We start from the raw sequence: 21,988 nt of genomic DNA on the forward strand, positions 1-21,988 counted from the left end.
CAAACCTGGGTTTCAGTGCTCTGATAGTTTTATTACTTTAAATAAAAGAAATAGGTTCTTTTGAAGAAGAGATTGCACCAGTTTACCTGGCCTGCAGGGTGGGCTCACACCTCGGAAACACACAGAATTTAAGCAGATGTATATAAAAAAACTCTGCTTACCTTATAAATTTGTTTGGCCAAGGTGTGTTCCGAGGTGCTCTCCTCCCACAGGCCCGTGGTGGATCTCTCAAACTTCTCCTGGCTAGTTCGCCAATTGATGAAACAAAAGTTCTGTACATCTTCAGTCAATTCTCAAAATTTAAAAACAGCACTGGAACTCAGCAGGGTTGATGCAAAGTGTTTTATTGGTTCTCAAGTAACAAAGATTGCCAATAGAACGTGAGCGTGATCCCGGGATCAGACTGAAGTTTTCTCCGGACAATTTAACTTATATAGTCTTCTCCCCATTGTATGTTAATATGGTACGATATTTGTTGGTTTCGTAGACATTAGGTAATCTTACAAAGCGGATCCATTGTCTCAGGGGATTCAAACCAGGTACTTTCCTACATAGACAATTCTCCCAATTTTGGCCCACTCTGACCTTGAACAGCCAGCTGCACTAGGCTCCTGGGCGAAAGGCCACAAATATGTCTCATAAGTCATAGCTGTGCATCCTGGTCCTTTATGAAAGCATACACATGCTCCTCTCCCCCACTCATCCTTTAATTATTTAAACCTTATTTTTGGGCTTCATGTCTCCTACTATTGTTTAGGAATAACAATAATCAGCAAACAGCTTTGCATCTGGTTTCCTATAATATAACTTGTAATAATATGGTTTCCAATAATATAGCATATACCAAAGAGTGATTACAAATATCTTTAAGTCCATAATCATTAACCATCTTCATAATTACAGCAGTATGATGTTTTTTCTACAACAGCAGCTTCTGTCTGATTGTGCTCAGTTTTTCCATCACCTTGTCCTGCTGTCTTCTCAGGCACGGATTCTGCTGACTGTGCTTCTCATTCTCTTTCCTGTGCATTTCATCCCATTCTCTTACCACTCAATTTCTCTTCACCCTAAATTACATGAGTCACATGACATAATACAACAGAACATGATCAACAGTAGCCATTGCAGTAAGCCTACTGCTGGATACTCTTACAGGAAACGGACAGCATGTTGTAATTGTAACACATTCATGTTTATTAAGGAAAGGAGTGCATACAGCTGGTGTTAACCATTTTCTCCCTGCAGTTTCCAACACAACCGCAAGCCTTGTCTCTATAGCAACCTGTGTGGCGCAGTCCCCTTAGTTCACCTGTTGAAGGCTTGGCTAAATCAACAACTCATATAAGGCAACATATTACTTCATCAGTATTTTTACCATGTACCCATAGCGTAAAAAAGAACACAGGAAATAAAATAATGATTCACTAAGATTCAGTGTGGTTGAGAAACATTATGTCATTATGTCACTTTTTTTGCAATAAATATCTACTCTCTATTTATAACACAACATTAAATATACAGGAAGAGAGTGGTGTGGTGAATGTTCAGTGTGCGAAGCACGTCAAATTAAAGGAGAGGTGCTTTGTGGACATAGTATGTGTTCTGTCTTTTTATCTAATATACAGTGTATAGTAGAAACATTGATTTACCTAAATATTTACAGCTTTCTCTATCTCTCTCAAATATCTCAAAGTGCCTCAAAGCTTACCGTATCAAAACACACCGGTTGTATGTAATATATTTCAATATATGTATATCCTGTATCATATAACATTTGCATTATATATATTCCCACAAGGAGTATAAAAACACAGGTGACAATGAATGAGGGGTGGATAAATTGTGTTATTGATGTTGTAATGCTGGGATTGCATTGGCTCTGAGTGTGTGAGCTCATAGCAGGATCGCAGCATACCCAATTCTGATTGGCAGTTGTTTGCTGTGGTTACATGGACTCAAAGTCGTGGTCGCTGGGGTCGATGACCTCAGGGGTCATGACTCTGCCCATGAAGAAGATGGACCCTAAAGGTATAAAAAAAAGTGGACAGGAGGAATTATAAAGGTGGGTTAGGTTTGGGAAGATGACAGGTCTAAAAAGCAGACACACACATGCACACACACACCTGTCCTCCGGTTTCTGATGATGAAGAAGAATGGGTGATCAGCCATGACCTGAGGGTAAAGTACCAGAGTCCTGGTGAGGGCTATCATTCCTACAGGAAGGAAGGAAGGAAGGAAGGAAGGAAGGAAGGAAGGAAGGAGAGAGAGTGTGAGAGAGAGAGAGAGAGAGAGTGAGAGACAGATAGAGATAGAGAAAGAAAGAAGAGCAGGAAAGGGAGTTTTAGTGGGAAGCACAGTCAAATGAAACTCTGACTCAACAGATGGGATTTTATCTAGATCAGGGGTTTTCAAAGTGTAAGACAGTGAGCCTCCCTTGAGAGAACATCAAGTCACCGGGGCCTCCCCCATTTTTACGGGGTCATAGAATGATTTTTTGGGGGTATTTCACACTGTTCCTTAAGGTCTCCGAATAGGGTATGTAACATTGGTTGGGCTGAAAATGTCCCGGGTGCTGTTCTATGCGCCCTAATGCACCCTGTGAAATAGCCCTGGAATAAAACGAGAGGGTTTCTTCTTTCTATGGTATGCTCATGAATATATAGATGAGCTGGGCGCTGATTGGTTGGTTTACGAGTGAAGCTGCGGAGCAAAGCGCTACATGGCCAACAGTACTCACTGAAACATCGAAGGTGGAGACTTGAAATAAAAACATACAAATAAACCTATTGTGTCTGCACAACACTGTTTTCAACAAATTGACGAGACATCATTTGAAATGATAACGTTAGTTGTTTCAACTTCTGTTGTCGAGCAAACGGGATCAACATAGGCAGATGCCTGCGGAATTTGCAGGGTCTCATGGTATCATTAGCCAGAACCTTTTTGCAGTCCACACATTGTGACTTTTGAACATCGGCTGGCCCTATCCAAGAAAATCCCAACTTTAAATATTCCTCATCATATTTTCTGCGCTTTCTGCTGGGTTCAGACATTTTATATCGGCAAAGTTGCTGTCACTGCTAGCAATTTTTTTTTCGTGTCAAGTATACTTTACAAGCTGTCAGGACTGAGAGAGATTAAAAGACATTAAAATATGTATATATATTTGTGTATTCTATTCCATACATCTACCAAATTATTAGTTTCAAGAAAGCATATATATATATTTTTTTAAATAATTGTTAACATATATATTTGCCGCCTCCCCTGAAACGCTTTGGCGCGCCTCCCCTTAAACTCTCTGGCGCCCCCCAGGGGAGGCGCGCCTCACACTTTGAAAACCCCTGATCTAGATGATATGCTATTTAAGAAACTTTGAAAAAAAGATTACATGAGTAAGGGAAACATGAGCAAGGGACACAGAACACAGAATGAGAGAGGTACATAATATTCAGAGAGAAAGGAGAGAAGCTGAGAAAAAAACACAAGCTGTTAGGTTAGAAAAAAAGATGGAAATAGATACAGAGAGGTCCAAACGATAGTTGAGATAAGACAGACATGGACAGAAAGTCATTACTGATGTTACAGTAAATAAAGAGGCCAGTTAAAGAGGATGACATCATCATGGCGTCACAGTTACGTCACCTGATCCTGCGGCCCCCTCCGCCCCCTCCTCTGTCACCTCCAGGTACGCTTTCTGCACGGCCTTCCCAATGAACAGGTCCTTCCCATCTGAAGCACACCACACACAAACATATGCCCCCAATACACACATTGTTATTTTATTAATTCATTCCTGTTAACAAATGTATTAATAAACCAAAGTACAAAACAAGGTAGGCTCTGAGGTGGGAGAAGGGTTCTGTGTAAAAGCAAGGAAAAATCTGCAGATTACTCTATAAAGTCATCTACAGACTTTATTGTTCTATAAAATTGTTCACTAATCTTATTCCTAGGTCAAGATTACCTCCATCTCTTCTTCATCTCCTCCCCTCCCCTACATTATGGACAACGAGAGATTCATCGTAGAGAGCAACACTAGTTGCAAAACAAATAGCCCACACAAATTTGGATCTCTTTGGATCAGAACTCGCCTTGAAATTTGCTTCTCTTCTGAAATTCTGTGAGGACAACTACCCTGGTCGCGTCGCAGCCGTAACACGCCACAGACAAGTCCGGTGTGAATTTAGGTCGCGTCGAACTCGCGTCGCAGCAGTAGCCTAAAGGCCGCTATATGCTTCAGCGTTTTTCGAAAAACGGACACATGGGAACGCCCTCGTCTCCGTGGAACGCCCTCTACGAGCTCTCCGTCAGCCCTCGGAGAGCCCCGGAGAGCTCGACGTGCACCTCCTGAATTTTCTAACTATCCGTCGTAATTTCGGAGAGCGACGGAGAGCTACGGACACCCCCTTGGCTGTGATTGGTCAGTATTAAGAACCGCTTGCGTCAGGGGCGGGGTTGCCGTGATAAACAGGACGAACAGAATCCTTTGACCGCCATTGCTGTAAGTTTTTACAATTCATATTTCAGCTAAACAGTACATGTAAATCAGCATCTGAATTAAAATGTGACGAGAAATGGGCAGTGTGGTTGCTGAAAATGTGTTATTATTTTATTGATTCAGCACCCACAGCCTTCGGAGTACTATAAATTCTGAAATATGAATTGTAAAGACGTACAGCAATGGCGGTCAAAAGATTCTGTTCATCTTGTTGGTCACGGCAACCCCGCCCCTGACGCAGGCGGTTCTTAATACGGACCAATCACAGCCAAGGGGTATCCGTAAAATGACGGACTAGCGGACGGATAGTCGGGAAAATCAGGAGGTGCACGCACGTAGAGCTCTCCGAGGGGCTCGGAGAGGGCGTTCCACATCGGAGAGGGCGTTCCCTGTGTCCGTGTCTGTGAAAACGGAGTAGTATAAATCGGCCTAAACGGTGTGTGTCCACTACAGCGGAGCGGGCGGCGCGGGGCGTCGTCTTCCAATTAATTTTCAATTAAATCGTTATTAAAGCGTTGATGCTCGCGTAGGGCAGTGGTTCTCAAAGTGAGGGTTTCTTTGAAAAGGAATTGGAAGATGACGCACCGTGCCGCCCGCTCCGCTGTAGTGGACACACACCGTTAAGGCCGAGACAACGAGGGGGGGTCGCGAGATGTTTTCCAGAAATCAAGGAACATTGTAAAACAATTAGAAATGGCATATTTTAGCAAAAATAGTAGTTAAATGAATGCATGCAAATAAAAAAGCCATCAGCCTTTTGATTTTCCATTCACTGTAAGTACGGCAAACCATCTGACATCCAAGCAGGAGGACGCATTAGTTGAACTGTCAAGCGACCGAACGTTAAAGACAGCGTTCTCAGCCAAGACACTGGCTGAGTTTTGGATTTCAGTGGAGAGGGAATACCTTGGCCGCGGGAACTAGGGGCGATGAGGGTGCTGCACCCCTTGATAGCACGAGAATTTCAAATAATATGACTTGAAAATCCACCACCGCGGCACAGCCCCGCAGTAGCGGACTGGCCATCGGGAGCACCGGGAGAAGAATAACGATGGAAAACCAGGCTAAGAAATGTAAGGGTGGGGCTGAAAAATTAAGAGACAAAAATACATCACCTTCACTAGATAAAGTTTTACCAATTGAAAAACAGCTGTTTATTTTACACTAAAGCTAAAAATATTTTGCGCTCAAATAAAGGCAAAATGTTTTGCCTTGCGCACTATGCGCGCTCGCATTTACTATCGAACTCCCGAACTAGCATCACATCAAGCATTGCATGCATTAACAGGTTAGCTGTGGTGGCGTATACGGGGGCCGGTTGTGGTGGGCCGGGCTGGATCAGATCCAGGGCCTAGTTTTACTCCCACGTATACGTAAACCACCTCCATGGATGCGGGGGTCGTGAGTCACTGGCACCATTATTTTAGGGGTCGTGGGCTGAAAAGTTTGAGAACCCCTGGCGTAGGGCATTGTGGGAAGGCGAGCGGAGCGGTGCAAGTTGGATTTTCTCAAATTCATGTAAATGAGGAGCGTGAAAACGCTAGCGTTGGCCAATCGGATAGGTTTCTTGTTTCTTGTAACGTAACAACTGTTGTTCATGGTAAAAAGGTTATGGTTTTACAATTTACAATTTCAAGATGGAGGAGAAACTTATCGTATGTGTCTGCACACAGGGGCGTCTTAATAGCACTTGAGGCCCCTGGGCTACCGACTTTTTTTTTCATTTTTTGAGGCCCCCCACACGCTAATCGCACAATCGCACGAGTTGCTTGTATTGTTATTTACATTCCGTTGCACGGTTTAGGCTGAAATTCAGTTTTTGTGGCAAAAAGTGCCTTGTGTCAATGAAGGGAACTCAGTGCTAGCCTACGTCACAACGTCAGCACACGTTAGCAACGACGCATGGATACAACGTGCTTGAAATTACGTGCATACAACTTACAGCAAGTATCGTATCGTGCCGTGGTGTACTAGCAGCATTATAAATTTAAGCAATTCAAGACTTGCATGTACAGTAAGTAATATCACAATAAATTATGTATTTAAACTCAAGCTTGTGTTGTGCGTCACTGTATTCAATGCCACAGCCTAAACTTTATGTCAAAAGAAACGTTTTTAATTTCTGGCGCATTCAAACAATCCCCTCAGTGAAGTTTGGCTAGCAACAGCAGCTAGGCTAGCTTGCTCGTAGCACAATTCAACTTCTCCACGCAGGGCTCTAGACTGAGACCAAAAAGTCGCGTTTGAGGGCATATTTTCAGTTAGCAGATGGTACCGTTTGAATCGCGATTCCATCTGAAAAATGCTGCCTGTGACAACGTTGTTAGAATAGCTTGTCTCAAAGGGGGTTCAGCTTGTTTCATATTAAATGGACCCATCTGCAACCGACGCAAGCAAGCACACCCTACAAATTGTACCCTCTCTAGTTTTTGTTACATTTTGTTACATTTTGTTTAGATGAGGGGGAGGGGAGGCCCCTCCCTGCACATACACCACCAGTTGCCACTGTAGAGCAGAGTAATGACACCGCGAATACGGACGTTTATCGTCATTATTATTTTGTATTATTATTAAGAGGCCCTGATTGGTCGAGGCCCCGGGCTTAAGCCCAGGTAAGCCCGTGCATTAAGGCGCCACTGTCTGCACACCCAGTTCTGTTCAGAACAAAGTTACGTAATGTGACAAGCCTGAATTTAAAGATTACATTAAAATAATAATGCATGGTGCAGGGTTGCTGATGTTGTCAGTGTCCCTGGTGTGTTTTTATACTTTAAATTCAGTCTTGTCACATTACGTGACTGTTCTGTGCCACTGCTAGAGCTAGCTCGCTAGCCCAGCCGACAAACGACTGGTTGAGTGACCGGTGGCGTAACATGTATTCTATTGTAATCTTGCACTAGTAAAATATTGTCTTTTTACTAGTGCTGCGATTAATCGCAATTAATCACACATTTTGATCTATTCTAGATATCTATTCTCAATGTAATTTTTTCTAATTTTAATGCTCTTATCAACATGGAAAGATCGGATTGCTTAGTGCAAATGTTTTTTTTTAAATTGAAAACAACATTGCAATCGCCTGGCTTTGACGAGGGGGTGGAGAATTCACATCAGCTGTGTGCTTGGCCATCAAGTGGTATTTCAGACTGGACGTGCTGCGATGATAGATAAGTTCACAATGACAAAACACACAGATCACTTTGGTCTTGTCAATGGAACCATTTGGCAACTTTTTAAGAGTAAACTTTCCATTCAGAATCTTATTGGCATCCATTTTGTTACAACAAACAAGAAACCAATCCGATTAGCCAACGCTTGCGTTTAACACTTCTCCTTTACATAAAGTTGAGAAAATCCAACTTGCAACGCTCCGCTCCACTCGCCTTCCCACAATGCCCTACGTGAGCGTCAACGCCCAGTTTAATTGAAAATGAATTGGAAGTCAACACCCCGCGCCGCCTGCTCCGCTGTAGTGGACACACACCGTAACGGTATGTGTCCACCACAGCGTTTTTAAACGCCCTGCACCGCTTATGGGGGGTAACAAGTGCCCTGGCACGCCCGAAAAGCATTCAATGTAGACAAGCTTTGCCCACAATGTCCGTGTCGTCTCAGCCTTTTTATCATTGGTTCCAAATGGGGGTGATGGCGGCGATGTGGTGACGTAGTACGTGTGGGGACTTTGATAGCGGCGACGTAACCTTTGTAAACATTGCATTAGCACGTGTGACACATAACCCTTCTGCAAAGCTATGGGGGGTAACAAGTGCCCTCGCACGCCCGAACAGCATACAATGTAGACAAGCTTTGCCCACAATGTCCGTGTAGTCTCAGCCTTTTTATCATTAGTTCCCAATGGGGGTGATGATGGCGGCGACGTAGTACGTGTTGGAACTTTGATAGCAGCTACGTAGCGGCGACGGTACACAAAAGAGGGTGTACTGTGTACCGTGTTTAATGGGTCTTGGTCATGAAAATTATTGGTTAGTTGCAACTTTTAATTTACAATATAACACATGTTAAGAAACTTGACTTTAATCGAAGGATCATCTCACTTTTCAATTTGAAGCAGTAAATCCAACGCTATGGGTAGCCTAATCTCTTGAATGGTCTCACTAGATGATAATACCAGCATGGCATAATGGTGAGCTAGCTGCCTTATCTACCTAGCTATCCACATAATGGCAGACGTATGGCGTAGCGGTGGCAGTGATTGCAGACGTAGCGACATAGCGGTGGCAGTGATCGTTTGCTTTCTTAGGCGTAGCGACGGTTGCTAGCTTTGTTAACATTACCTGGCACCAGTGTTGGGGGTAACATAAGTTATGTTACATAATATTATTATTAAAGTGAGTAACGAAGTACACATTTGACATTGAGTAATATTATTACAGTTACTTATTTAAGTAACTTGCGTTAATTTTCGAAGTTACTGCATGAATTCAACAAAAGACTAAAATAGCCTTAGAAATACAGATTGTTGCCAAAACGACAAATCCTGGGCGCAGTGTTTGCCTTTGATTCAGGCTGCAGACAAACACAACATTGACATTTACATTAACTCATTTAGCAGACACTCTTATCTAGAGCGACTTATAGTAAATTCAGGGACATTCTCACCGAGGTAAGTAGGAAGAAGTGCCTTGCCCAAGGACACAACGTCATTTTGCACGGCCGGGAATCGACAGGAAGCAGAATGTGTATGCTAATGTTTTCAGGATGGAAATATTCACAATATTTCGCTTTCATTGAAGAGGAACAAAATACAATCTACTGACAAAAACAGCACTTTCAACTTAAAAACACCTTTCTCTGGACACAAGTGTCCAGAGAAAGGTAGCTGGATGCTAGCGAAAAATCCACTTTAAACCTTGAGATGGCAACCCGTTTCCACAACTCGCTACTATTAAAAGTAATAGTAAAAGTAATATAATAAGTACAAATATTACTTTGTACAGTAAGTAATAATGTAACTTAATCACACTATTCTTACTGAACAATAATAAGTAACTAATATATTACTTTTTTGAGTAACTTCCCCCAACACTGCCTGGCACTAATCACCCCCCATACAAAGCTAACAATCACTGTCACTGCTAAGTTGCTACGTCTGCAAAGCTAACAATCACTGCCACCGCTACGTTGCTACGTCTGCAAAGCTAACAATCACTGCCACCGCTACGTTGCTACGTCTGCAAAGCTAACAATCACTGCCACCGCTTGGCCATGACTACAACAGTGACCTTAGAGAACTACAACTCTGTATTAACTTGTCTAACACGCCCCCGAACATGGTGTACTGTGGGAAGGCAAGCGGTGCAAATGCTGTAGTGGACACGTACCGTTAGTGTTAGACAAGTTAATACAGAGTTGTAGTTCTCTAAGTTCACTGTTGTGGTCATGGCCAAGCGTGCAGACGTGGGTTCATGTACTCACAATATCGATCAAAATATCACTTTTAGCTAGTGGACACACCCCGTAGACGCGTCCGGTATGAATAGGGCTGAAGTGTAGGTTTCTTGGTGTGTGCATCTGAGAGCGTGACTGCAGGTGTCAGTCAGGGTGTGTGTGTGTCATCGGAGGGCTCGTATCTGCTATCTCACCTGTCATAGCGGAGAGATCAGCATCCTTAGTGAAGATGTTCTTGATGCCCAGCTCCTGCAGGCTCTCTCTCAGGTCCACCTTTTGCTCCACCTTGAACCTTGGAGACACACACACTCAGATACACACACACACCTGTGTCTGCCTGTTTAGATGTGCATTTATTTGAAAGTATTCCTGCATGTAAGGTATGAATGTACGCATTGTGCATGTGTGTGTGTATGTTTGCATCTGTTTTTACATGCAATGTGCATAGGGGTGTGTGTTTGCATTGTGTATGTCTGAGTGTAAGTGTCTGCATGCATATGCATTGTACATTGTGTGAGTATGTGTCAATGTGTATAAGCACTGTGCATGTGTGTCTGTCAGTGAGTGTGAGCCTTACCTGGGCAGGTAGACCTCCACCTTCTGCCTCTTGACGTTGTTGGCCCACTCCTCCAGCAGGGGGGCCTTGATGATGGGCTCCAGGGCAGCCAGAGGCACCTCCTGTCTGGGCAGCACCAGCAGCATGCTCATGTCCTCCCCCTCATAAGGCATCTCCAGAACCTGGTACACGCCACCAGCCTCCGACGAGCCGTCGCTGAACTCACCTGACACAAACACACACACACACACACACACACACTACATTAATTAGTAAGAGCTAAGTGCACAGAAAAACACAGATGCCTTAAAACAACTTAGAGATGAGAACAAGGCGTTTTAAAACCAGGTCTGTTTTCATACTGCAGGGTTTGCTGAGGAAAAAAGGTTTTCTGTGTGTGTGTGTGTGTGAGGATGTGTGTAGGTTTGCTCGCTCAGCGTTTTGAGAACAGCTCTGTGTGTAGGGCTCTGTAGCTCCACAGCATGAGGATAGAATGCCCAGATTTAGAAGACCTAATTTAATAAGAGAATTCCACACTTAAGTCTCTACAGTCTACACCATCTTACTTAGGGAACCTTAACATAATCTGCAAATCACAAATGACCCCCCTCCATACACACACACACACACACACACACACACACACACACACACACACACACACACACACACACACACACACACACACACACACACACACACACAGGGTGTGTTTGTGGGTGACATCTCTCTAATAATGCCAGGAATCTCTGTGTGTGTGTGTATCTGTGTGAATGGAATTTTAGGGCAGCGAATTTCCCACGATTATCTCAGGTGTCATTTTTATAATCCAACGGAGTGCAGTGCCACGATTGACGTTTGGATAAGCATTTTTTAATTTTCAAAAAATGATTTTCTGTCAGCTTTTTTTCAACTCTTGGCCATGTTGAGTTGACTGAACTGCATTAAGATAGCTCTGGCGAGCTGAAAACAGGGAATATTATTTATGCCAGCGCGATACAGAAAATCCAAGACTATTTTACTGATGAAATACTGGCTAGATAAAAAAAATTACATTTCAAGTGGATGATTTATTTCAGTAGATACAGCTCGAAGGTTATTAGCTACACTTAGTTTGCAGTGCTGACTGCTAGCATTGCATAAAAAACATTGAATCAGCTGCTTTCAAAGGGTTTCCTTTATGGATGAAATGCTGGTTAGCTAACAGAACGACAATATAAAGTGCATACTTTCAGTATAGATCAGTGAATTGTGTTACATACATTAATGTGTTGACTGATCAAACCTACCTGCAAATTGCAAATGTGCACAAAACTCTCAATACCAAATCAACTACGACATTATAATCAACGCGCATCATGGACATGATCACTATTCCTACCACTTTAGCCTCATTGGTCGGTTTCTTAAGGCATGGATATAGCGACAGGAACAATGTTCGTACAAATTTAGTCTTCTAGGTCAGTTGTCGTCGTGTCTTATTTATGAGAATGCGATATAGAAAAAAAGACTATTTTACAGCATTGCATAGCACAAACAAAGTCTATCTATAATTCCAGAAATCTGTGTGTCACCGAAATCATAACGGGCACTGTGCACTATCTATAGTGCAAGTAATCTGTATTTGGCATTGTGCACTAGTACTTATCATACATAACTTAATCATACATAACAGCTCCAATCAAATGTGATTCATCAATACTAAATGCACAGCACTGTGGACTAGTTTAACACCACTGATAGAATCAAAAGAATAGATTAGGAGAGAACTATGTGAATATGAGGAGGGAAGATTTAGTCACAAACACACATCACAAACACACACACACACACAATGACCACTTGCACAGACACACACGGACACCCAAATGTCATATTAAACAGACCGAAGGTTTCACACAACAAATAGCCTTCCCTAATCCTTATTGCATAATCTCTCATACACCCCCCCCCCCCCCCCCTACCGTAGTAGAAGTCTCCCTGCTGGTACATCATGAGAGTCTGGACCTCGCTGCCATCATCTTTGCTGAAGGAGAAGGTTCTGGTGTTTTCCGGTCTGAACTGGTTCTTCCAGCTCCCCCGAAAGTACACAGCGTTGACCAGGGTCAGGCGGGTTACACTGCTGAATTCATCCGCTGAGAGGAGATCTCGGATCTTACCTGAAGACCAGCAAGACATGGGGATTCAACACACACTCTCACACACATGTTCATGCATACACACATAAACACACACCTGTGCATGCACACTAACTCACTCTCTGTGTGATTTTCTACCCAGGTGTTTATCTGCTCGGCGACGGCTGCTGATTCGCTGAAGTCCACTGTCTCCACCTCGGCCCGGAAATACTTCCTCATGAGACGCAGGAAGTCAGGGTTGAAGGTCACGCCCTCCTGCAGGAAGAGGCTGTTGGCCAATCGGATCACGTAGTTGCTGTCGTCGTCAGACAGAGCACCCGTCAGGTTCTGGAGCAGGGAAAACTCCTCATCTGAGTGGGGGGAGAGAGAGAGAGATAGTGAGAGACAGAGAGAGAAAAAGAGAAAGAGAGGGAGAGAGGGCAGAGGAGTGACGATACTGTTCGCAGTCAGACAGTGGTCATATCTGACATTTTTCAGCCTGTCTCTGTGTGAATGTATAGTTTATATGGATATTTGTGTGCGGTGCTTCTGCTTTTCAGTGTGCATGTTTGTGTGTGTGTCCAGGCAGCCTCACCAGTAGGTAGGTGACTGAAGCCCACGGCCTGGCGTATCTCCCTGAGAGAGGACCCCCGGGCTCCCAGCTCCACCATGCCCAGGGCCACGGCCACGCTCAGGGGTGAGAAGATGATGTTGTCCTCCCCGCTCGCTGCCTGCAGCTGGTGGTACAACCTGACTGAGAACTCTGCCGTGGCATCCTCCGGAATGTCCCCTGCCCGGCAAACGGTGCCCGGCAATAGGAGGAGGAGGGGCAGGAAGATCAACATGGCAGTAAAAATGGAAGCTGGGGGTAGGGAGGGAGGGAGGGAGAGAACATCTGTCAGGCTGTCCCACCGTTAATGTTGTTGTTCGAATTACATTGAATTGAGAGAACGAAAAACGGTATACTGTACAGTAATGGTACTGTACAGTATATCTTGTACAGTACAGTTATACCGACAACGAGGATAATCCAGCAAGTTTTCCAGTGAAAGAAGAGGAACATTGAAAGGAGAAGAGAAGGATTGCAGGTTTGACCAAGGAGAGGAAGATAGGTAGTTAGTCTCGGGGCTGTGACTACAGCTGTGTGCCCATTAGTGGGAGGAATTGGTGCAGTTAAACTAAATGAAACTAAATGAAACCATTTAATTCTTCCACAATTCCCATCGTTCTCATCTTTGGCTAAAATCATCTCTTCATCACTGACTCCCTTCATCTCTCCCCTTCTTCACCACTCACTCCCCCCTTTCTTCCATCCCAACCCATATCTGATGCACAGGCTATCTCTCCCTCTCTTCAAATCTCCCATCTTTCCCTCTAAAGAGCTTGTACAGTACTATCTACTGTATACACATACCCACACACCCAATATGCAGTTCCATCCCTGTGCCTTGGCTGTTGCCAGGCAACATTGTTTTCTGCACAAACAAAGAAAAAGAGGAGCATGTGCCCCTGCATTCTGAGTGATCGAGAAAGAGAAAGCGAGAGACACAGAGAAAAGGGATGGAGAGAGAGAGAGAGAGAAAGAAGGGATTTCCCTGCCCCTGTTTTGTGCAGCTAAAGCAATGAATAGGCTCAGATCCCTACATGTTGTTGTTGATGTCCCACATGGGGCTAGAATCTCCTGCCAGTGCTGGTGACTGTGTGTGTGCAGGGGCGGACTTAGCTATGGGCAACATGGGCAGCCGCCCAGGGCGGCATCTTGCCGGGGGCGGCACAGGTTCAAATTTGTGAGCTAGGCAGACTACTGCCAGGGTTGGGAAGGTCTCCCATTCAGAAGCACGAGATGGGGAGGGGGTCGGGGGAAAGTTGAACTTGGGTCCTCCCCACTGGAAGAACGAGGTGAGCAGTTTAGAAAAAAAGAAGAGGAGAAAAACACATAAGATAAAATATGAAGCTGTCATCTCTTCATGAGTATTATATGCATGTAATAAAAAAGGCCATCGAAGACCATGACCCTGCTTGAGCTGCTGATATTCATACATGAAAGGAGCTCTCAGAACTTTATCTAAATTTGTGGACTGCTCTTAGTATGTCTAACTCTTCCAGTGACAGTTGCTGAAGCAGAGAAGAGCTTCTCAAAGCTAAAGCACATCAAGACCTACCTGAGGTCACCATGTCACAGGAACGCCTTAGTGGCCTTGCTTTCATCAGTATTAATCATGCACTTGCTGAGCAGATTTCATGTTCCGATATAATAGAAGACTTTGCATCCAGGAAGGCAAGAAAGGTCAGGGTTTAGATGGCAAGTGTGGAATTTTGTTGGTGTGTTTTTAGTTTGAATTGTAACAATCAGGTTCTCTTCTTTATAAGTGTGTTAATCTACTCTATTAGTCTTTGTGTGATAAAGGATTTGTGCAATTTAGTTTTTATTCATTTATTTATAGATTTTCGTTCTATATGCTATAGTTTGTACTAATTTGTCTTTGATATTTCTTTTTTATATTTATGAGTCTTTATGAGTTTTTGTATATATTTATATAGTTTTAAATGTTACAATTATTGATTTGTTTTGTTCGAAAACATATGAATAAAAATTACAATAACTGTAAAATGGGTGCCAGAGGGGGAGGGTGTTAACCCAGGGAGCCACACAAGCTATGGCCGCCACTGTGTGTGTGTGCATGTGTGTTATGGGGGTATTCCGTTCCTTGCGCAACTGCATTCATTTGTTATGTGCTATTACATGTTTCCAATCGCTACGCAGCTTTAAACAAACAAGCCATGGCTGGACTCTCATCCACCATGTTATTAGGCTATTGCCTTGCATCTTTTAGTTGTGGCCAACTGCGGGTAGCCTAGCCTATACAAATTATGTTATTATGTTGTAAGATGAGGGTAGTAGAATAACACCAGAGAAGGAAAACTGACCCAACTAACTTTCTTTTCATAAAATTTTTCAACTGGATGTAATGTTATAAAATATAAATAAATATCTGTTATTGTCAAACAAGTTCTAAGACCACATGCAGTTTAACTAAACCCACTATAGCCGGGACTCAAACTGACAAACATCTTACAACATAATAATAACCAGAGATGGGCAAAGATCAAAATTTATTTTTAAATAAGATACCAAATACCTTGATTTTAAGTGTATCAAAATAAACTACAAAATACAGCAGCCACGCCATGTATTATTTGATCCATCCCTTCACCAGTAAACTGATTCAGTTGATTAAGTAGACAATGTTTGATAGCAACAGCTTTTCTCTGCTTAACTAGTAAAGCAATAAATCTGACATATGCAACCAGCAGATCAAATATTCACATATCCCTGTGATCACCCAGATGAAGGTTAGTTTAAAGTTACCAACAGTTTGATGTTTAACTAAAAGTTTGCTAATGACTGATAATTGTATCCTAATTTAGTTACCTGGTGTTTGGTCAGTGACAAACAAGTAATTCATAAGAAGACAATTTATGGCACCGTTATTCATAGCAACTCCAGGGTTTCCCGCAGCACTTTTCAGTTAAGGCGGCCGCCTAAGCAACACAAGCCTGCCGCCTTAACTACGTCGTCAAAAAAAAGTAACAAAAAAAAGTACAAACAAAAATAAATATCCAAACTGTGACCATAATCACGATCCTACTAAACAGCTACTTCAGTTAGGTTATTTCAGTACTTCAGTTAGGGTACAATCATTTAGCAATTTGGAAGTCAAAAACAAACATTTTAGCACTTTGTCAACAATTATTAAATGATCAATATCTTTAGATTTTTTATGTGGCCAGAAATGTAGAAAGTAGCAACAGAACTTGTCAAGGAGTATTAACCCAACTCCAACCACTGATCTCAACAAGTCTGGGCAAATTACTGAGTAGGCACCAATCAGATGCATTATCTATACTATAAAGCAAGGAATTTCTGTCTGTCTGTGCAAGTCTCTAGTGTTTTTTGGGGGGAAACAATTAGCTCACGAACCGGGATGCAAAGTTGTAATTTAGCAGGTGTCCATCTCAGATGGACCATCCAAAAGATGTAGTGCTGAGTTTAGGTCCACTGTGTACTACATTGTAACAAATGTCTAGATGTTTGTGGGGTTAAGACTATTTAACAGAGAACCAATATAATACATTTCGATCAACAGGAAACAAGTAATTGATAATGTAGGAAACAGCAGACAATTGTAGGCTACATAATCATTTTCATGAATGTACCAGAGCATTGGCAAATTGGTCAAAAGAATGAAAAATAATGTTCAGTGTGTTTGTGAGTGTGCGCACGTGTGTGTGTGTGTCTGCATGTGTGGTCATTGCAGTGACAGTATACCTTGGGCAACAGTGACAGCATCACTTAACACCACTCAGATACTGCAGCTCTGCACTAGCCAGGACAATCCCCTCCCTTTCTCTCCTCTCCTTCCACCTGGGTGTTTTCTCATGGCCAGGTGTGTGTGTGTGTGTGTGTGTGGGGGGGGGGGGGGGAGATGCAGTGGGGGGTTACATGTAACAGTGACACCAGTGTGACCTTTTGAGAGTTGCTGTGTTGTGGGAGGAACACTCTGCCTCGTCCCCCAGTTCCTGTTTTCCCAGAGTACACGTAGGACTTCAGACCACTTAGCGATCGTGCCCAGGTGAAAACCTACACCCATTTACACCCCCGCCGCGTGTTCAAAATGAAAAAAGAAACTCCATACCGCCAACAGCCTACTTGGTTTAAAGTCATTACCTTTTTATGCATGACAACTTTGAATCAATGCAATTAAACCCGATGGCCTTTAAAACCAATGCTTCTAAACCGCCCCTTTAATCCGACAGTGCTGGTGAAATACACTAGTTGACATTTAGACAATTAAAACGTGACGCCATTCTAAGTCCGACACAGAGTTAAGTCCTCAATGCCATTTAAACCCAACACCTTATTATGCATACTTAGGAGGTCAATACATTTAGACATTCTAACAAGTTTGTGGTTAGTGTGTCTGCGTTAACTCACACTCGCATGCACACACACATGTACACACACTCACACATGGTCCATATGCACTCTTGTGAACTTTGAGAGGGTGTACAGAGGTCTGTGAACACACACAGATAGATGTTCCCATCCCCGGTTCCCATGGCAATACACCCAGTGGTTCTTCACCACATACTCCCAGTACCCTCATATTTCCTCTCCTACTGAGACACACACAAGCACATGCATTCCATTTAGAACCATTTTTGTCAGACTCCTCCAGGGAGCGGGTCAACGTGTCCAACTTCATCATTCTGAGTGTGTGTGTGTCCTACCACAAACCTTTGTTCCGCCCGCAGTGGAGCTTTGAATTTGAATGTGTAGTTTACCATGTGTGTGTGTGTGAGAGAGAGCGAGAAAGAAAGAGACAGAGAGAGAGAGGAGACCCCTTCAATATGGCTTAATTTATATGCTGAAGTAGACCACACATAATCCTTCTCTCTCATCTGTCACACACACATACAAACACACACACATGCACACACTACAACACTAACCTAACTATAATGCCATTACTGGAATACAACCTTAGAATAACACAAGCCACACACAAACATTTCTTACATGTCTCATGTCTTCCCTTTGTGTTGTTTTGACTGTTTTTGTGACTATACAGAATATGGAGTGTGTGTGTGTGCATGTGGTACTACAAACTCAGATAACAATGTCAGTTTATCATTGTTATCAAGTTCTACCCCTGAGGACCCACGTCATTATTTGACACATCAATTTCACATTCTTTTTACATTTAGCAGATGTTTAATCTAAAGTGAACAATAGTTTCTCACTCTCTCTCTCTCTCTCTCTCTCTCTCTCTCTCTCTCTCTCTCTCTCTCTCTCTCTCTCTCTCTCTCTCTCTCTCTCTCTCTCTCTCTCTCTCTCTCTCTCTCTCTCTCTCTCTCTCTCTCTCTCTCTCTCTCTCTCTCTCTCTCTCTCTCTCTCTCTCTCTCTCTCTCTCACACTCACACTCACACTCACCTTGTTCACTCTAACAAAATAACATCCAAAATATATATTGACTGCTTTGAAACAAACATAACATGCTGCTTGTTACAAGCTTATTTCACAGTCACAAGAAAGGGATGAATTGCATCTCTGAACACCTCTCTCTATGTATCGAGGGAGTCAAGTGGCTGAGCGGTGAGGGAAGCAGGCTAGTAATCCGAAGGTTGCCAGTTCTCAGTCTCTCTCTCTCTCTCCTGACTCTCCTGACTCTCCCTCCTGTCTCTCTCCAAATCAGTTCATGCCTGCACTCTCCTTGGAAATCGGACTCAGTTTGTGTCAGACCAGCCAACCAAGCTGCTCTCTACTGAAGCCTTGTCTAATCTAATTGAATCACACACACACTAAAAACTAAATAAGAGACAAATAATGCTTTACCCACAAACACACACACATTCTCTCTTTCTCCCACACACACAGAAGAATAGCACTAAAGGGACACACTTCTGAGATTTGAGCTGTAATTGGATCGGCTTCTATTTGGGGTCAGTGAGAGAAAAGTAAAAGAGCGGAGGCCTTTTTAAAATGTACTAAAGACCGAACAGACTAAAGAGGAGAGGAAAGGTTACAGGAACGAGCCCCAGGGGGGAGAAGAGAAGGATGGAAAGAAAGGGAGAAAGAGTGAGAAAGAGATAATGATAAAAGAGACACTGGTAAACATGGAGAGATATGGAAGAAGTAGAGACAATGTGATAACACGGCTAGGTCTGGTGCTCTCTTAGTTTGTGTGTATGTGTCTGTGTGTCTGTGAGAGAGAGAGAGACAGAGACACACAGAGAGACAGAGAGAGACAGACAGACAGACTGAATGGGACAGAGAAAAACAGACAGAATTAAACACAGAGATGGAGAAAGACGTACTAAAGACAGAGAGAGAAAGCGAGATGGAGGCAGAGAGACAGAGTGATACATAGAAAAATAAAGAATAGAGGAGGAGAAAGAGAAAGACAGGAAGAGAGTAGGTGATAATGAAAGGAGGATAGTAACTGTCTTCATCCCTCTTCCCCTCTGATCAGTGGGCCACCCACTCCCTAAACAGCGCAAATCAATCAACGGATCAATCCGTGTGTGTGCTTTTCCTGCTGACCACAGATGAGAAGACTCGGCAGAGAGCAATGGACTGTCTAAGAGACTGAGGCAGTAGCTAAAAGAGCGAAGAGTGTAAGAGGACTATGATTACAGTAAAGGACTATTGTATGGTGATGATAACAATGTCGTAATGGTTAATGCGAAGGCTATAACTTTGATATCAAGATTCCGTGTGGTTTTCACATCCCCCATCTTTCTAATCGCTCCACTCTCCCTCCCTGTTTCTCCTCCCTCCATCTTTGTAAGTCCCTTCTTGATCTGACTCTCTCTAAGTCCCGTCTCTCATCCACCAGTCTCTGGGAAACGATATAATCCCCATGTGTATTTGCCACAGTAGCTTGTACAGAGGACAAACCTGCTGTGTGTGTGCCCGTGTGTTTAAGTGTGTGCCTGTGCATTCAAAGATATCAGCCTGCTTCCGCTGTGCAAAATCCTGTACCCAGGTATCCACATTATCCTCCTCACAATGTAGAGTGTGAGCCCACAAAACTACCTTGTGAGAGTCTGGGGACTTAACCAAGTAGAATAGATTAGAACAATGCAATACTATCAGTTCACATAAACTTTGACTGGACACATTCCTGGATGGCTACATCTGGATGTGTAGCTTACTTTAGTATGTCAGAGTAATAAACATTCTCTTACAGTCTTCTTGAAGGAACGTCCTTAGTCTTGGATTAGCCCTGCATGGACATTGTTGCCATTCAGAGCCAGTTAGTGGGATTTAGGTAGGCTACTAATTTAGGTACTGTTTATTTGTGAAGAATGACACAGCTGGTTGCAAAGTCAATCTCAGTTTCTGTCTAAACTTCAAGGTTTTTAGTATATGGTCCCCTCTACCTGCAATACGGAGGGTGCAAGATATTTACTGCCATATCCCCTCCTTTTCATTGCAGGTGATTTAAAAGGCATTTAATTAATTGAAATGCAATTAATGCACCACTCAATTTGAATCAGACAAAACACACACAAACACACACAGGTACACAGTATGCAGAGCCACTGGAGCCAAGTGAACCTACAGTAATGAAGAGAGCAATGGACAGTATGACAGGGATAAGATCAATACAGTATACTGATTTGATATTTTATTTGACCTTCACTCTACTGTTGAATGAATTAAAATACATTTCGAATATATGTATTCGGATGTCGAACTGTTTGGTGAAGGATTAAAAGGGGTTTGTAATTATTTTATTATATAGCTTATGTGAAGTGTGTTGTTACTTTTACACAGCCTAATAATACTTGCCACAATAACAGTGAGAAGGGAGCGCTTGCATTAGATCTGTATCACACTACAGATTGTCCCGATCATTTCAATTGTTATGCTATCATTCGGAGAAAACGCTGGAGGTTATTTTTGATAACGGTGTTCGATCTTTCCGTGCAGTACACGCCCCACACACGCCCGTGTTCGGTTATAGCGCCAATAACAAGTGGAAGTGCGTGAAAAGACAATACAACCTTCGTAACAATTATTCACTGGGATGAAAATGCATGAGCCCAATATGTCAAGGGCACAGGGGGGCTGCAACATATTGTATACCCCAGGTTTGGCAAATCTTCTTACAGACAATATTTTATGGCTTCGTTATCTTTATAGCATTTTTATTGATTCAGTATGAATACTTCAATATTTTGGGAAAAAGAATCATCTAATATATTGTTAGAACCAGCACATAATATTAGAGTAGCCTACAATGTATGATGAAGTGAAAAATAAATCACATCCCAAATGACAGACAAAATTGTGACAAAAATGTTTTTAGATAACAACCTAAAGGGCTACATTCTTGAGAGACTAGTGTATGGCTCCGAGTTTTGACATTTTAATGTTTTTTAATAGTAAAAATGCCTTACCTAATAAACGGTATCGGTGAGAATGGGATGCTGTGCGATCTTGTGCGCAGCTTCGCTGGTTCTCGTCTCCGCCGCAGCAGGTCGCTCGCGGAGCTAAATATTTCACAGTTGATCCCGCCCTTCCTGTTTACTGATTGGTCCATTACATGGAGGTATCCAAGACAAGTATGACTGTATTGCTCTTTGACTCGTCAAGCATCATTCCACAATGTAGTGGTCAAACCAGAAAAAAACAACAACAACTTATGTTTCTATCTTACTCGGCTTTTGTTCTGTCTGTAGAACGTCGGCAACCCAAGCCAATGAAACTAATTCGGATTTGTAGTTCTACAGCTACATGGCCTGACCTACAACAACCAGCAGTTCCTATTAGAAAAACTACAACAATCTTTCTGGTAGGTAGTTGCTGATTGGTGTTTGTCCCGAAGCTCTCGC

The 21,988-nt window shown here is 42.9% G+C and overlaps 1 protein-coding gene across 1 annotated transcript; it reads right to left on the reverse strand.

Annotated features, from left to right (window-relative positions):
- Positions 1–1,193: 1,193 nt before the first annotated feature.
- On the reverse strand, positions 1,194–21,653 carry serpini1 (serpin peptidase inhibitor, clade I (neuroserpin), member 1). The gene is made up of 9 exons (XM_067246547.1): positions 21,554–21,653; positions 13,179–13,445; positions 12,724–12,954; positions 12,431–12,625; positions 10,488–10,692; positions 10,105–10,202; positions 3,646–3,732; positions 2,124–2,213; positions 1,194–2,022 (listed from the first exon to the last, which is right to left on the reverse strand). Exons 2-9 carry the CDS (start codon positions 13,426–13,428, stop codon positions 1,946–1,948), a joined length of 1,233 nt encoding a protein of 410 aa, XP_067102648.1. The 5' UTR covers positions 13,429–13,445; positions 21,554–21,653; the 3' UTR covers positions 1,194–1,945.
- Between the last annotated feature and the right edge of the window lie 335 nt (positions 21,654–21,988).

This window comes from Osmerus mordax, chromosome 11, assembly GCF_038355195.1.
Source record: "Osmerus mordax isolate fOsmMor3 chromosome 11, fOsmMor3.pri, whole genome shotgun sequence".
Lineage (NCBI taxonomy): Eukaryota > Metazoa > Chordata > Actinopteri > Osmeriformes > Osmeridae > Osmerus > Osmerus mordax.